General features: G+C 42.8%; 1 protein-coding gene across 4 annotated transcripts in view; it reads left to right on the top strand.

The window, feature by feature from the left end:
* Nucleotides 1-18,607, top strand: part of slc12a5a (solute carrier family 12 member 5a) — a 191,302-nt gene that overhangs the window by 72,717 nt on the left and 99,978 nt on the right. Inside the window, exon 1 of one of the 4 annotated variants that reach the window (XM_040007017.1) lies at nucleotides 4,381-5,224. The exons of the other annotated variants lie outside the window; for them this stretch is intronic. Within the exon in view, the coding sequence (XP_039862951.1) occupies nucleotides 5,170-5,224 (55 nt within the window). The 5' untranslated portion in view covers nucleotides 4,381-5,169. Of the gene's footprint in view, nucleotides 1-4,380; nucleotides 5,225-18,607 lie in introns of those variants that run through there. 4 annotated transcript variants of the gene reach the window in all.

The following is an 18,607-nucleotide window of genomic DNA, read 5'->3' as shown; positions in this document are numbered from 1 at the left end:
ATGACGATATAAAAACGTCTATCGTTTCATTTTACGCTATCGTTTGTTTCGTGGTGTCGCAAAATAAACTGTTTACGGCAATATTTTTTCATCGTTTTGATGGTCACTGTAGTGGCTATATTAATTTCTTAAAGTTCTCTCTTTCTCTTATATTTTATATAACCACACTACGGACAAGCGCCTGTTTTTATGCGTTGTGGTTACCAACAATGACGGTAACAGCGTCGTGTGTCCGCTTGTTTATGTTCCACATAAACTTTTCACAATAAAGCTCAAGATCCTGTTGAGACTTTTCAAAATAAACTGAATCACGTGAAAGAGCAGATTATTTACGGATGAGAAGTGAAAAAGAGCCGCCAGGTGCTAAAAAATAAACCTTAGACTCAAACGTTAGAACGTGTTCCCCGCAGCACGCCGTGTAATAAATACTCACAAAGAAAACGGCGGCCTTTACAACTTATGTCTAAAAATGTATAGTTTCATGCATCGGTTAAAACACTCTACTCCAGCTACACGACGCGCAGCTGGAAACACTTTCCGCAAGTCGAGCTGCCCGAGATTCACAGAATTTACAGAAAATGTTACATTTTTGTGATTTATATCGTTATCGGTACGATAGAATTCTTATATCGGGATATGAGATTTTGGTCATATCGCACAGCCCTATCTGAGGCCATGGTCCTCAGCCTGAAAAGGGTGGCGTGCCCACTCTGGGTCAGCGACGAGTTCTTGGCCAAAGTGGAGGAGTTTAAGTATCTCGGGTTCTTGTTCACGAGTGACTGCAGAAGGGAGCGGAAGCTGTATCGGTCTTTTGTGGTGAAGAGAAGCTGAGTGTAAAAGCGAAGATCTCTATTTACCGGTCAGTCTATGTCCCTGCCCTCACCTTTGGTCACGAGCTGTGGGTAGTGACCAAAAGAGAGAGATTGCGGATACAAGCCGCGAAAATGAGCTTCCTCCAAAGGGTGGCTGGCCTCTCCAGAAGGAGGCTCCGGGGCATACCCAGGACACATTGGAGAGATTATATCTCTCCGCTGGCCTGGGAATGTCTTGGTGTTCACCCGCACAAGCTGGAGGAGGTGGCTGGGGAGAGGGAGGTCTGGGCGTCTCTGCTTAGGCTGTTGCCCCACGACCCAGCCCCAGATAAGCGGAAGCAGATGGATGGATGGATGGATGGATGATACCAATTTCTTTATTCTTTTGGAAATATAAGTACACCTTTAATGCTTCCACAGCAATTAAGTAGCAGCCATGTTTTGCTTGATTAATGAATCGTCAGCAAGTGTGACCATCGCTATCAAAGTGGAAGTATAGGCAGTTTGCTTCTCTTCTCTCTGAGTGAGCATCCCAGCAAATTCTACCCTAGGACAAACCAATAAATGCTCAGAGAAATTGAACAAAAAGCCCCAAAGGCTACATCTCAGACACTACAGGCCTTAGTTAGGTGTTGAATGCATGCAAGTTCATGACAGTATAATTAGAAAAAGACCTGTAAGTGTTGTTTGGAAGTAGGAGAAAGCCTTTTCTCTTTAAAAAGAACATGGAAGCATAGCTTAGGTTTTCAAACCTGCATCTGAACAAACCGAAAGTCTTCTGGAACAATGTCCTTTGGACAAACTGTGCATTTAATGCACAGCGCCACACTTGGCAAAAAGCAAACAGCAAATCGGCAAAAACACCACAAGCCACCTGTCAAGCACGGTAGTGAAGGGGTGGTAGTTTGAGCTTATTTCGCAGCCACAGGACCTGAGCACCTTGCAGTCAACTGACTGCAAGGTGCCGGTAACTGGTTTAGTGCATTTGAGCCTGCAATACAAATTTATTTAGAGGAGCTCCATTTCAAGGTCAGTGTTGGCAAACAAAGTATTACACGCATCAGTGATGTAAAACAACGAATTACTCAAATTTACAGTTGGCTGAATGTCTACTTTGTTGCCCGATCAAAAATATTACAGAGATTTGGCAGACTGTTTGACAGCATCAGCTGATTTGATGCAAATATGTTTTTGCTTCAGTCAGCCAACACGAACATCAGTGTGTGAGTTAATGCAGTGAATTTTGCCCAGGTGACTTGTAAAGCTGCACAGAGGTAGATTAGTAATATCTTTTCATAACCTCACCACACTGTCCCATTTATGAGTCTACTTGATGGTGCTAGTTTGGGCTGATTAAATATTGCATGTAAACAGCTGCAGCAGTGAAGCACTTCGGCCTGGTTTATTTAAACTGGAGCTGTGGCATGAACTGAGCAATGACAGCTTAAACAGACCACCTGACATCAAAAAGGGTGCACTGGATAGGTGCTATAGAGTCAAGTATGTTTTGTGATAATGTAGGAGCACTGTGTGGTGTGCCTTACCTCATTTGTCAAGTAGACTGTTTTGTTAACCATTGACTCTATTTAACACACAGTAATCAAGGATCTCACAAGGAAATGCATTTCTTGAAAAGAACTGCACAAAGCTGAAAGCCACAGCTTTGCTTTTCTGGAGTTCAAAGACTTAGTGGTAACACTATGATCCTTATGTAATGGTTGCTTCCTTTACTTTTCTCAACAGGTAAGATGGTGTCCATTCAAAAGTACTAAAGCGGCATCCACACTGTAAGTGATTCGCTTGTCATGTACCGATTTAAAGCTAACAGTTGGTTGCTTTCAAGGCTCTGGTTGTCGAGGTATCCCTCCAGTGTGTTTTCTACTAGGTGTCCTGCACTCTCATTAGTAGTTGCTCAATTGCGCTTCTGCAAGTTGAGAAAAGTTTATCTCCTTATCTCCACTAGCTTCCTGCCCATGTCATGATACTAACATTTATTTTGCTCATAGTTGCTTGGAGACGCCAAATTTTATTTGCTTCCTATGGCTCCCATGTTTCTGTGAATCACTTCCAGTGTGTGTAGAGCTTAATGGCTGGTAAAGGGTAGAATGAGGTTCTGGATGGGGTCTTGGTGGAGATCTATGGAAACTTCAGGATCACTTCTAAGATTGGATAAATATTATCAATTTGTTTTGTGGTTGTGGATACAGCATCATATTAATATAGAGCGCACCACAGCCAAATACCACAGCTTATGATAATTTGCCATATGTGTCCCCATATTGGCCTTAATAATAAAAAATCCAATTCTTAAGTAGACATTAAACTCGATTGCTGACATTGCTGTAATTTAACAAATGTTTGGTAACTACAACACAAAATTAAGTTAACTATCCATCCAGACAGCTGTAATGGCCAGCTGCTGCTGACTAAATGATGGGCCACCAGTTAAGTGTTGCAGGACAGGATATTTGGATGTCTACAGGAGTATAGTCCCACAATACATTTCCATATAGCAGACATGCATGAACTGGAGTTCTTTACCTGGATTGTGGATGCAGTGGGATCAGTGTTCATGTCATGTCATGTACCCACATTGGCAAAGTATCATTATTACATTAAAAAAATGCCCCTGTCGTTAATAATCCACGAGTTACTTCCACTCCCTTTAAAAAACCTAGAAAACCTCTGCCTCGTCATTCACTTGAAAAATCAAAGAAAATAAAAATTTCATGCACATGGACCACATTCTTTGAGCAATTACTTAATAAATCTGTTTGAGTGTAAATGAAGTAGAGATGAGCAAGTCATTGAGGACACTCCTGAAACACCTGAAGGTTTCTGTAAAGGTTTTACTTCCATTGGTATTATAATTTAATTTTGTGAAGGTCTCCTGTTGTTACAAAGTCCTGGCTACGATGTAGTAATGATCAAAAACAGAGAAATGTATCTGTACACCGAACTCGGTGATGCAATTTATTGTCAAGCTTCAAGGTATTGCTTCTGTGTCAAGGTAATTGTACCTTGACAATACCAGTTTTGTTCTAGACATTGGTAATAAATTTATTCATTGAAGCTGAGCATGCAGTTGTATTTTTTTCTCCTTCTCTTTTGTTGAAATCCATTCTGTGCATCAGCGCTACTATGACTAAAACCAAGATTAATTGCTTTCATATCTCTAGTGTAGAATCACAACCACTGGAACACACAAAGAAGCACGCGCGCACACACACACACACACACACACACACATACAGTGTGTCTTCCTACTACACACATTTCTGCTCAAAGTACAGCGTGTACCAGATCAAAATAAATCTGCATGGATCAAAATGAGACTGGTTTAATTGACAGTGAGGCTTCAGTGCTCTGCAGCCACCATACAACATGCAGGTTCTCTCAGCTGGAACCAAGCATCTCTCCACTGAGAGAAATAAAAGAAAAAAATCTAAAAGGAAAAATGCCCTTTTTAGCTGCATTTGTGCAGAGCAGATAGGGAGGAATGTGTATGCTCTTGTGCACATATAAGAGTTGCTGAAACTATGTATGTGCTTCAGCGAAAATTACCCTTTGTACATAGCATAACTGCACACAGATGATTTTGATAGAGCTTGCTCATCCCTTGTAGGAAATGGAGCATCTATTTGCATGTGACACTGAAGTAGGGAGAGAGTGTGGCGGCTTATTACAAAGCTGAAAGTAGGAGAATCCAATGCGTAATACTCTTGTGTGGACAGAAAACAAGGCTACTATCTCTCTGTCTCATGGGTGCGATGTGAAAAGAGAGGCGAGGGGGGAGATGGATATGGAAGAAATCATACTACTGCTTTAGTATGCAACCAGTTTGGCGGCTAAAATGACTGAGCAACATCATCTGAGCCGGGAATAGTCAGTATTTTAAGATAGGGTGAGACTGAGATCAGAAGTGACAAAGGCAGGAAAGAGAGAGAGAGAGAAGGAAAGGAAGGAGGGAGAACAAGCGTGCAGCTCTGAGGCGTTCCATCATCCACCAAACTCCTGCAGCTTCCCTCTTCCCTCCTCCTCCTCCTGAGAGAAAGAGAGAGAGTGAGCAACAGAGAGAGAGCGAGAGAGTCACGCTTACAAGGCAGCGGAGAAGAGACGTCAAGAGGAGGATCTACAAAGGAAAAAAATCCTTCTCTCTCTTCTCCTTTCTCTCTTCGTGCATCCTACGGGCAGCAAGGAGCGGAGAGGAGTGAAGAGGACCTGGCTTGCAGATTTTCCACGCTGCTTCCCTGCAATTTCTGTGGCTGTATCACAGTGCGTGGAGCGCGGGGAGAGCTGCCGATAGCTTGATCGGTGACATCGCTCCGCAGCAGAAGAGCACCGTAGAGGAGCCAGGATGCTTAACAATCTGACCGACACAGAGGAGGGGGACGGGGGAGCGCAAAGCCAGGGTGAGTGATGGGATGTGTCATGCTGTGACACAAACCCATGAGCAGATACGTGTAAATGGGGGCATTCACATGACAATGCAAGACATGCATATAATGTACATCTGCCCACGCAACCAAGCAGATGGAGAATAAATATATCTACAGCAAATACTTTGCAGATCGCACAACATGCACATGCAAGGTGCGTTACACCATCGTACGGTGGACGGCCTGGATGCCTTTTCTACTGCTGCTCTTACTGCAAGGCTGTTGTGACAGGAATAGTAATGGGTTCACTCCGTACGATGATGGTGTGTATTACAGCTTTGTCCAGCACATGCACACATTTTTCTTTTCTTTTTACTAATATTCACACAAACTCCCGCACAAATAAGCATACACACATGGACTAACAGTACCTAGCATTTTGTGTTGCAGCCGTACAATCATTCATTCATTCATTCTTCATGGCAACATAAATATTCCCATCACATATGGCACCTCTTTAGACAGGCGGTGCACACACAGACACATGCACACACATGTGCACACAAACATACACAATTACTGATACCAAGCCACCATTGCTGCTAATCCCATCACCCCCAGCTGTCAAAATCAACCTTCCATCAAATCCCCATGGCTCAGCCAGGTCCTCAGTCTCTGCAGGCTTTCAAGAGAGAACCTGTAGGCTGCTGGTTTGTGCGTTGAGCTGTGTGGTGAGTGCTCTGTTCACCAGAGAGCGCGTAGCTTCTCGGGCCCTGGCGAAAAATAAACCTGTTCTTCTAAGTGCCCGTGACAAGCGTTGCACCTTTCAGAAGAGTATTAAATCATGCATTCAGTTTAAGTCCCGGGTAACCTCAGTTTATTTTTCATTACTCAAAGTGAGGATAATTCTGCTGTTGCCTATGTAAAACCTGCAAACCAACAGCACTCCTCCTTTCTGTCTGCGAAATGTTACAGATTATTGTAGCTCTGCACACATCTCTCTCTCAAGCATCGGCTTTTTCCTTTGCTGCCCTCTTTTTCCCCTTTTGCTCTCTATATTTGTCTCAGCTGTGTCCTCACTCTTTCATCTCTCTCATTCTGCATTATGCACAAATCTCCCTGTTGTTGTCAGTCCTGGGCTCTAAGGGATGCACTGGAGAGACAGGTTGCGGATGAGAGAACAGTCACTATGCTTCTTCTCCTACCTGTGAGGGCTTAATGATAAAAATAGACCAGTGCTGGGAACATGAATATTTAACTTAATGCGGGCATCTTATGTTTTTCTTTTTCTTTTTTTTTTTGGTGGGGGGGATTACAGTGTTGCGCTAAGAGACATGGGCAGCAGTTGTAAGAGGTTAGTGGCCAGTTTGAAGCATGACCCCATTTTTATGTGTGACAAATTGAAACCATCAAGGGCAGTTTACCAAGCATGATGTGAAACCACATAACAGCACATGCATAAGTGTTAACAGCATATGATTACTTGAGAATACTGCTACCGTGCACTCAAAAGCTTAAAGCACTGTGAATTTACTGTCAGAATTAGATATCTGTATGTGCATGCGTGTGTTAATGTTCATGTTGAGAACATGCTAATTGAGTGAGTGTGTCATTGCTCATCAACTCTCTAGCCATACATAGATAAAATACTATGAAATGCACAGTCAAAACAGTAGTTTTCACAGGACTCTTTGCAGTCCTTTAAAAGGATAAAAGAGTGCAGAAAGTCCTGCATCCAGGAGGATAAGTAGCAGGCAACTGCTGCTAATCAAATGATCATCACCAAGTGTAACCATCTCTATAAAAGCTGAGGTATTGGGAGTTTGTGTCATTGCGTTAACACACACCTTAATACTCCAGACCAGGAGTGGATGTCCCACTAAATTCCCCACAAGGTCAGACTCTACAATGCTCACAGAAACAGCAAATTATCTAAAGGCTACATCTCAAGTATGGATGTTTGGAAGAGTTGCCAGGAGAAAGTCTCTTCTCTCTAAAAATATTATTGGTATTATAGGACCAATCACCTCATAACAACTGTCAAGCATGGTGGTTAAGAGGTGAATGTTTGGGCTTGTTTTGCAGCCACAGAACTTGGGCAGTTTGCAGTCACTGAGATAACCATGAACTATGTATACCTGTTTTGAATTTGATTTCTCTGATCAAATGTGGATCATGTAAGAGGGCACTGATCCCAAGAGCACCAACAAATCAGAATTACCTAAAAAAAAAAAAGAAGCATAATCAAGGTGTTGTAATTCCCAGTCAAAGTCCAGATTTCAACATGAATAAAATGTTGGGGCAGAACCTCAGCAGAGCTGTGCCTAACTGAAGGTCCACAAATCTCAATGAACTAAGTCAATGTTGTAAAGAGGATTAGGCCAAAATTCCTTCACAATGACGTGAGAGAGTCATAAAGTCATACAGAAAATGATTACTTCACGTTATTCCTTCTAAATGTGGTTCTACAAGCTACTGAATCATGAGATGTACTTAGATTTTTTCACATGACTACATGGAGCCCTGTAAAAACTGTATGAGCATAGAGAGATATATAATTTGGAGACCCATGCAGAGTTGGATAAATGTCTCCCATCACTTAGTCTCAGCACATCTCTGTTTCTGCCTGTCACTCACCCCTATCTCTACCTTTTTGTCACTTTGCTGTAGGCAGCATCTCTCAGGATAGGGCCTCATTCACACACACACACACGAACACGCGCACACACAAAAATCCATCCTTTTCATCTGAATCATAGCCCTGCTAAGCTAGCTGTTGAACAACGTGAATAACTCTGTTTAGTCATCAGTGCTATGCAGGACAGTTCTTGATATCGGGGCCTTTTTGCCCCATTACAGTAGGAATGTCAGAGGCTGTTGCTGACTGCTGTCCCTCAGCGATGCTGCTGCTCTCCCTCAGCGATGCTGCTGCTCTCCCTCCTTCTCTCAGGGCTGTGTAGTACTGTCCAAGGTGCTGATTTAAAGCCTTTATTACATAGCTGGGTTACAGCCTAGCAGAGTTGCATACAGCACCAGGGCAGAGCTGTTTGTGTTTGTAGGGGTGTATTATTGCACCACAAACCTTATAAACATCAAGGATGAAAGGAATTTACAGATTAGCTGAAGCTAAAAGTAAACTAAAAGAAATTGATGCATGTTGAATCACAAGCACGTTTACTTATTCATAAGTTGTCATACTTCTCTCCCACCACATTGTTAATTATCTGCAGCTTTCTCTCTTTGGAGCAGTGGAGAGGTGGAAGAGGATGGAATGCAATCAAGAGTTGAAGGGGAGGTGAAGTTTTAGTAATCCATTTGCAGCACAGAAATGGTTTAATGGCAGAGCATGCCTTACTTTTGAAGCACAAGAGGGGAAACTGTCACTGTCTGGAACATGGAGTGACGCAAAGAGATGCATTGCAAGTGGAGGGGGTTGAAAAGATGTTCATTTCCCTACTGGCAGGTGTAAAAATGGTGCCGTGTGTGTGTTTTGTTTTTTCTTTTCTTTTGTAGCTCATGTTGAAATGAGTGGTTTAACATATTTAAAACAGTGTGACAAATATCCATCTACCAAATGCTGTAAAGCTTCTGTCATCATAACAGTGATAAGCTATAGTATAAACGATCAAAATGTCAGAGCACTCATTGTTAAAGTGCATTATTAGGAAAAGCGTTTAGTGTTTTCATGCCTGATTTTCTTGTTAGCAAGCGAACATGATGTACTTTTACTTCACCAAATGTTTATTTCTGTCTTTGTTTTTTTTTTGTTTTATTATTATTTATGCATTCCAGTTGCTCATTAACATGTCAGTTCATTGTATTTCCTGTGGTTTAAAGAGTGATTGTTTTTGTTATGTGTGCATAATAGAATATTGCTCATGAGGTCTTCCCAGTCTCAGCAGGGCAGCACACAGCTGATAGGTGATGCTGTCTTTTCCACACTTATTTAGAAAAATTTGAAAAAATGTGTCAAAAGTTATATTAACAAGATCGCTAAAATACTCAATATCAATTATCAGAATCAGAATACTTTATTAATCCCGAAGGAAATTATGGGTTACAGCAGGCAGCACGCTAATGGCGCATGCGCACTTACAAAGGAACCTTTAAATTAGAATAGATTTGAAACAAAAGCTAATGTAATGTAAAGCTAATTTGTTTAGACAGTAATAATCACAAAAGCAAGAGGAGACACAAACATTGCAATAAATATTTGTAGTTGTTACATAAGAATTCTTTTACATAAGAACTGAACAAATGCACATTTTTAAATAAATAAAGAAATGAATGCAACTGATTTCGTGACGTCCTCGGTTTGAATAAATTTCAGCTCAGCAGTAGACTTTAAAAGATCAGCTCGCATTAGGAAATACTAGGCTTGCATTAACAGTGACAGCGTTTTTTAACTCATTCACTGCCATTGACATCTATAGCCGTCAATTGCAGTGAATGAGTCAATGGGTTTAACTCATTCACTGCCAATGGCTGGCAGTGAATGAGTTAATATGCACTGACGATATCTGCGAAAAGATGCAGCCATTGCGATATCAACCACTAGTTTTATGTTCTACTTTTTAAAAGTTGCAACTATGGCATTTTGGTCAGTGTCCTCCTAAAAAAACACGATTATTTCTGTTGTAAAGTTGGACATTTTAAAATAGGTGTCATTTTACCACAGGAGTGGATATTGACTGGTTTTTGAAATCAGACTCAGCCCTTCTTCTTCTGCCCCGCTTTGACATCCATAATATGGATAATCTAGAACTAAACTGAATTTCGGGGTGTTATGTATGTTACTCCATCTACAGTTTCATCTATTCATCCATTTCTCTATTGACAACTGCAGAATTTAATGAACTAATTGATTAGTTAATTAGTTAATCAAGTAGTTTTTAAGCGAAAAATGCCACCTGTTGTCTGTTCAGTTTTTTCAGTTAGAAGGAATTTCTTCTTTCCCTTAATGGATGTGATGTGACTGTTGTTGGCTGTTAGAATTTCATAACAAAGTTGTTGTTTTTTAACTATGTTTTGACATTTTGCATAAAGTGATCTAGAGTGATTGAGAGGATAACCAGTAGATTATTTGATAATGAAAAATAGTCATTAACTCCATCCATCTCCTCTCTGAACCAGTCTGTACTCTTGGTCCAGGCTGTGAATGGGGTTGTAATGATGTTTTAGTTATGGCTGACTGCATAATACTGCAAAACGCTCCCCGGGGCCCTCTCCTAGGGAAGCAGTTGTTGTGCATGCTCAACGTCATTATTCTCTGTCTACCCACTCTGCGACTTGTCTACTGTGAATGGAGAGTAAGAGGAAGCAGAAATGCACTGTAAGTGAGAGAGACTGCTGGCTAATACAGAACCACAGGCACTTGTTACTTGTAAAGGTGGCTCTCTGGCTGCAAATAAAAATACATTTTCAGTAGCTTAGTGCTTAAGTGTGTTATCTCCACACGAGTAAACAGACACATAGTCCTGCTTGCTTGCAGTATAGTATTCGATTGGTCAGGTTCAGTACTTAATTGCCATGTCAAGAAGTTAATAACATTGGAGGGAAGCGATGTATGCCGTACCCCTCATTAGACACTTGAGTGTCTTTAGGAAGGAGAAACTTTTAAAATAATACAAAAATACTGTTAACCAATTTATATATTTCCTATAGTTGTTCCCTGTTTTATATACCCATGCTAATTAATCATTAATTTTTTTCCTCTATGTGCCACCACCATGGTACAAATGACACCTAAAGTCAAAAGATGGATCGTGATCACGTAGTCTATCACCTAATTAGGTCTTAATGAAACATGGATACATAATAGCTTATGTTAAACTGAATAGGCTTTCTTATGGTTACCATCAGCAGTGGGTGTCCAAACATAGATGTTCATTCATTTGGTTTGTCAATTAAAAACCAGGATGCAATCAGTAGTGAATGGTTCTGCTTCCTCAATGCTTGTTGTTGACTCATACCATTCTGGTGAAAAGCTCAGAGAAGTGTGTGCACATGGTGGTCCCATGAGCACACACACGTGCATATTTAAGACTTCACCATAAGTGATTCTCCTCTTGAGTAAACGTAGCTGATGACATAAATACATTCATTAGGTAGAGAGAATGTAATTGTAATATTACATTTCATCAGCACAAATCCCTGTTCAGCAACAAAAACAGCGATGGGAAAATTACAGGCTCCAGCGGACACTGAGGTAAAAGATTTCAAATGGATGAATGGTCCCGGAGAGAAATAGATGGCCGGTTTTATGGAGGGGAATAGGAGGTCACTGTACATGAAGGAAAGGGATGAATCAGCTAATCGAAGTTGAACACAAGAACTGTTATTTTCTCTCTCATCAGTTTCATTAAAATGAACTAGATTGGATATTACTGGAAAACTCAGATATGTAAGAATAAAGTGAAGTAGGAATAAATAATTGCAAATACAATTTTTAAAGTAGAACATAATGTCCCTAAACATTTAGACATTTTGAAACACTCACAAGCAATAGTTTTATTATAGTCTTTTTATAATGCAAAAATCTTTTTGGAGCGTTAGACCCCGGTCACATAGGCCTAGGGAAAAGTGTGTGTTCTGTGTCTGGTTGGTAAGTAGTTGCCGTGTCACTAGAACTAAACTGGTTGCATAGAGAGATACAGTTTCTGCATCTTGTGAGTGCTTTGGCAGGTTACTGCAATCACCTGTTTTAAGACCCAGACTTTGCAAACACTACTCTCTAGGTGGTAGTGAAGCTGTGAAATGTGCAGCACAAACTGGAAACGTTTGCCATCAAAGTAAATCTTCCACCTTTTGTAATGTTTTTGCTTTGTGTAAGGCACAGCTTTTTAATTTGAATGCAAATACTCATTTACAGCACACTTTAACCTACAGCAATCTTGATGTTTGCCAACTGGTCTCCAGGCCTGTGTCACTAAGGTTTTAGGCAAGACTTTGGGAGGTTCCTTAAGCTTCCCTTAAATACAAAGAAGAACTGCAGTTTTTCAGTTAAAACAGCTTCCACGATCACGGTTTAACTGTTTTAATTATAATTGTTCTTCATCACCATCACCCACAATTAATTGAAAATCTTCTTTCCTGAAAAGTATATCGTCAGTTTTGTTGTTTAGGTTTTTTTATATGTCGGTGATGTGTTTTCCTCCCCTTTCAGTCAGTTCAAAATCAATGAAGCAACATGAAGATGCTTTTAGCATTCTGTTTAGTTTTAGGCTTTCATTTAAGGTCACTGATTTCACTCAAAAATAATATTTAGAGGCATTTGACGCATTCAGTTTTATGTAGCTGAATAACTGCTTTTCACCATTAATACCCCTCTGTTCAGCTAAAGCAAAATGTTCCGATTCACTCTGAGATTTTCAAAGGACCTGCTATAAAATGTTTGAAATACAAAGAAGGATTAGAGGAGATTGATGGGGGGGGGGGAAAGGGTATACAGCTGAATAAAACACTTCTTTTTGGTCTTTTTAAACACGTTGCATACACTTCCGCAATGTAATGATGATTTAACACTTTGTCTGCAGGCGGAATTTGTTATTAATGGTCAGAGAGATTTGAGACTCTTCTCAGTACATGTAGTTTACTCAACAAAAGAAATCCACTTGGTTCGGGTGCACCAGTGTGGGAATCTGCACACCGCAGATAAAGTAAATCAAAAGCCGACAGTGCACACTCCACACCCCTGAGGGAGTGACACATTCTTGTTTTCCTCCGGCTTGTTATTTGAGAACCCAAGTCCTTGATGAGTCTCTCAATTTCCACGTTATCTGACATTAGTGTGAACCAACCTGTGCCAGGAGATGGAACCATAATGAAAAGTCACATATTGATTTACTCTCACTCATATAACTATTTGTGGGGTGTGAGGTAGTGTGTAGTTGAGACCGACCTCAGAAACATGATAGCCTCCTGTGCCGGTAGGACAGCAATCACAGCAGCATTGACTCACTACATAGATTCTTCCGTTTTGTCACTTGAGACCAAATAAAAGCTAAAGAACCCCTGTTACTACATCTGTGTGTGTGTGTGTCTGCATGTGTCGCAGCCTGGCTTCATCCCATTTTATCAAGCTGTTTTCTTTTGGCTCGAGAAAGAAAAATAACCAAGTAGATAATGTAGATTTCCATGGTTACAGTCTGACCTGCTGGAAATAATTTAGATATTTGCTAGATGTGCACCCTTTACACCGAAGTTAAATATGACATTCAAAATACAGCACATACAGTCACTCATCAGTCAATACATATAAATAAATTTAAGTCATTGATAAAGAATGCATTATTTCAGGTGATGAGTTTTACTGGTGTATAATTATTTATCTTTCATAGACGACATATTTTGCTCTTTTCAAGCTCACATGTTACCGCTGTTTCATGCCACACTCTTCATCTCCATAACATCCTTTCATCTCCCTTTTTATTGCCTAGGTAACCACCAGCCAACTTAAAAAATGTGCCCACTGTCATGAGCGTACGTGGAGTTTAGTATGGGAGTGTAAACTATGACTGTAAAACATGTGCACAATGTTTTTTCCACACTAATATTGGTGAAACAAAGTCTTATTGGCTGGTTTTAACGTCACCCAAGAGCAGAAAGAAGCTCATTATCATGACAGTGTTAGATGAAGCGAGGGGTGGAAGGATGGACATACATATATGTGTGTGTTGGTGTGTGTGGGAGGATTTGCAGTTGCGTGGCATGGCATTGTGCGATTGCTGCATCTTTAAACTAGTACGCAGCTTAATTTATTGGTGGGTATGAGTGGGCAGAGGGACTGCAAGGCGACTGCAAGGCCAGCAGCGGAGGTTTCTGCAGAACCAAGAAACTCCTTGGATGAAAATCAAACACACAGACTTGTAATTGGGCAGGGGAAGGATGTTGGGGAGGGGCTGAGAGGGGGATCAATCGCTCTCAGGCTGCTTCATGTCCAGGATGGTCATTCTGGCCAGCCACTGGACTCTATTGTACGTACACACACACACACACACACACACACACACACACACACACACACACACACACAGCACATAGTGTCTGGGCTGTATGGGGACTACTAATGAGGCAGATGGACAGCATTATACTTTGCATAAGAACTTCAATGCACAGATTCTGGTTCTGATCATGCAAATGATAAGCTTAGATGATGTGAAAGCTTTTCACTGATTAATTACTGAACCAGGGTAGTGAACAACTCAAAGTAATGAAGCTCCTAAATGCAGAGGGAATACATTCAAAAAAGGAAAAACAGCAAATTCTGTTGAATTTCCTCTTCTCTTCATTGATTCACTCGTGCTAAATTTGCAGGATTAGGACCGAAATTCAGAATCACAGACAGATTGAAAGTAAAGCTAACCTTTAATTCCAGGCTGAGAGAAATAAAACTGAAACTAGAGACTAAAAAATACTAAGGAAATGCATGAAGATGAAAATGTCAACAATTCAACCAAGCGCTTTATAGAGAATATTGAATTTGAATAATAACCAAGAAAGAGCCCATAACCCTGGGTCTAAAACTGAGGATCATGACACCAACAATAGGAGTATTTTAAACCATGGAACTGGAGCCACACCGCTTAACAAGGTAGAGGGGGTGTCAGAGGTTAGGGTATGATCATAAGTGTAAGGATATATGCCGATGTGTCTGTAATACTTTAATGTGCGTAGGTATTTGCTGAAATCAAAGTTTGCTTTTTGAAAATGTAAAATAACAATATTCTAATATTAAACTGCATGTAAAGTGATTGTATTTCAAACTTTCTGTATCTAGTTGTACATGGATGACGTGAACACGACTGTGAAACCGCAACACGATTAACCTGTCAGAGCAAAATCAATACACAATAGATTGGAACAGATAGGTGTGGAAAGTAAATGTGCACTATAGTAGCAAAATTGTGATGATTATAATGGCTCTATATTATATATTATTATAATTGACAGGTGGTTTTACTTTTCTAAGTTATTTCCTGTTAATCACTAATCAAAGTTGATAGGGAGATTTCCACTGATAGCTGAAATGTCACAGACGCTGCACCTCTCATTCATTGCACATCATGACATCCAGGTCCCTCTGTTTTATAAAGCCTGACACCTATTATAAATCTCCCCATTCGCTTGACTGGCCACATTAAAGCCACATTAAAGCCTAGTGGTCCAGTCTCAATTTTGACTTTAATGGTGAAATGGCCGCAAGTGGTGATGAAGTTTTAGTAATACTGTCTTTTCAGGTTTCCTGTTAGCCCAGGGGTCAGCAAACCTTAACACCCAAAGAGCCATTTGGACCCGGTTTCCACGCAAAAGAAAACACTGGGAGCGACAAATACTTTGTGACGTCTAAAATGCCGATAACACTGTATATATTGTTTTTTACTTTTGTGCTTTGTGTGACCAACTAAGGTGTGTTTCTTATGAAATCCATGAAGTGCTACAGAGAAAATTACATTTTATTTATATAATTAACACATTTTGAACTCTTAAAGAAATATAACAAAAGGAAAGAAGCCCAGCTGAACTAAAATGATCCATGTAGCAAACAAAAACTGTTGTGAGCCGCCACCCTTATATCGCCTTTGGGCTTTTGGAGCCTTGACCTGGCTTTTGAAAAATAATTGAAAAAAAAAAAAAAGAAAAAAAAAATAGATATTTGCAAAATTCTGCCTAAATATGTATTTTACCTGGTTAATGGGGCGTTGTCATGGTTGGCTGTGTGGCAGGCAAGCAGAAGTGGTGGACCCAAAATTGCAGGACTCTTGGAGATGGGAATAAACTGAAAACGCAGCTTTATTGCTGGAGGAAAGATTCACGAAAATAAAACTTACAAAAACAAAACTCTAAACCTGAGGTGCTGGAGGACAGGACATTACAAACACACAGCAAGTTGAGGGTACAACACGACACTGACACAGAGAAACACAGGGCTTAAATACACAGATGGCAGTAATCAAGGGATGAGAGACAGGAGGGGAACACACCTGGGAGAAATCACAGCTGACGAGACAGGGGAAACGTAAAGTGAGCACACTCACATACGACACAGACCTTCACAATAAAACAGGAAACTCAGACACATGGAACCAGACAAGACATTGAACTAAACAGACAGATTCACAAACAGACGGGGTGACACCATAGACAGACAGATACAGACGCAGACTCAGAGGCAGACCGAATATAACACGTAGAACTCAAACAATAATAATAATAATCATGATAATAAATTGGAAAATGATAATAATAAACTTAAAGCGCTGGGTCACCGACCCAGGACCATGACAGTACCCCCCCCTCAAGGGCTGGCCCCCAACAGCCCCAAAAGACAAACAGACCACCAAGCCAGGGTGGGCGGCGGGAGGCACAGGACGGAGGGCCCAGAACAGAACAAAAGAAGAGCCCCCCCAGAAAACCAAAAAAAAAAAATGTCCAAAAACCACACAGGGGAGCAGAGTCCAAAACGTAGTTCAGGAGGTCGGCCTGGGGACCGATAGATCAGAAGGCCAGCACAGTTCCTTTCGGGAGGCCGACCGTGCGAAAGGCAGCGGCAGCGGGGCAGGTTCGGAGGCCGGTCGTGCGGACGGCAACGGCGGTGACGGGCAAACAGTTCTGGGGGCCGACCGTGCGCATGGCAGCGGTGGCCACAGAGCAAGTCCGGGGGCTGGCTACGTGGAAGGCAGTGGCGGCGTTCAGGAGGTCGTCCACAGCGGCGACGACGCCCAACTAGAGGCCAGGAAAGCAGCCGGCAGAGACGAGGTGGAACAGGACGAGCTGGAACTGATGACGGTGTGGCAACCGCAGGACCAGACGAGGCAGGACCAGACGAGGCAGGACCAGACGAGGCAGGACCAGACGCTGAAGCCGGACCTGGCGTGGAAGAAGCCACTGCGGCTGGACCAGACGAGGAACCAGACGAGGCTGAGGTGGCTGAAGGCGAGGCTGGACCAGGCGACGGCGAGGATGAAACCGGAGCTGGACCAGGCGACGGCGTGGGTGAAGCTGAAGCTGGACCAGGCGACGGCGTGGGTGAAGCTGAAGCTGGACCAGGCGACGGCGTGGGTGAAGACAGAGGCTGCAGCTGGCGAGGATGAAGACACAGAGGCTGCAGCTGGCGGCGGCGTGGAAGCCGGAGACGGAGGCGCTGCAGCAGGCGGCGGCATGGACGAAACTGTGGATGCGGCTGCTGCTGCAGGTGTGGATGAGGCCGCTGGTGGAGCAGCTGGTGGCTGGACGGGCTCTTCAGGCCCCCCAGCTGGCGAGGAAGGTTGCTGGACGGGCTCCTCAGGCCCCCCAGCTGGCGAAGCAGGAGGCTGGACGGGCTCCTCGGGCCCTCCAGCTGGCGAAGCAGGAGGCTGGACGGGCTCCTCGGGCCCCCCAGCGAAAACAGTCTCAGGACCAGTGAGCACAGGGGCCCCTGGAACACACAGGACAAAACCAGCAGGCGCGGGGACCTCTGGCAGGCACAGAACGGAACCAGCAGGGGCTTCTGGCAGTAACAGAACAGGACCAGCAGGCCCACGGGCCTCTGGCAGGAGCAAAACAGAACCAGCAGGCACGCGGGCCTCTGGCAGGGACGAAACAGGTTGCGCTGGCTTCTTTATGTCCAGGGGTCCAGAGTTAACTGAATGCTGATATCTAACCTCTGGGGAGGCCCCGGAGAGAGTAAAAGTCTCAAATTTAGCCAGGTCTTGAGGAGCAACGAAAGTCTGTGTGGGGGCATCCTCCTCCTCAAAACGAGTGGGTGGAGATGGTGGCTGAATAGACGGTGGAGCTGGCGGCTGAGGTGCAGGCCGTGTTAAAGGCTGAGGCGCTGGAAATACAAGAGAGTGCACTGAGGTCGACTGAGCTGCGAGTGACTGGAGAACAGGAGGAGACTGAGCTGCAAAGGACTGAACTGGGGACCGCTGGGCAGCTAAGCGAACTGAGGGCTGCTGGACTGGGAAGTGTGATGACTGCTGGGCAGCTGACTGCACTACCTCAGTGGAGTTTTTAAAAGACTCGGGAAATGCTGGCTCTTCAGCCTCTAGCGGTCCAGAGTCTGCTGAGGGAGGACACGCAGACTCTGGGGAGGCCCTGAAGATTGTGTCAATATCTACAACATTACCACTTGAAGTCTTTAAATGAGTGTCAGTAGCCCAAGAAACGAAACATTCGGGCGCACACTGAACAGTCTCTTGAGGTGGCAGTTCAGAGAATAAAACAGTCTTAATGTTCTCAGAGCTGAGGTTAATTGTCTCCGGGGTGGAAGCCGCAGCTTTAGCTGATACGGGGTTAACAGGGTCAGATGGAGCAGAAGAAACATAGTCTTTTTTATTGACATTCCCAGAAGGAGTGCGGGAAAAACTGTCGTGGTTACTCACAGCTGCTGATTGCTCTGGGAAGGGGCTGGAGTGCGGCTGTAGCGAGGAATGGTGA

The sequence above is a fragment of the Simochromis diagramma genome, unplaced genomic scaffold, assembly GCF_900408965.1.
Source record: "Simochromis diagramma unplaced genomic scaffold, fSimDia1.1 OVJJ01000320.1, whole genome shotgun sequence".
Classification (NCBI taxonomy): Eukaryota; Metazoa; Chordata; class Actinopteri; order Cichliformes; family Cichlidae; genus Simochromis; species Simochromis diagramma.
This window is presented reverse-complemented; position numbering and strand designations above follow the sequence as displayed.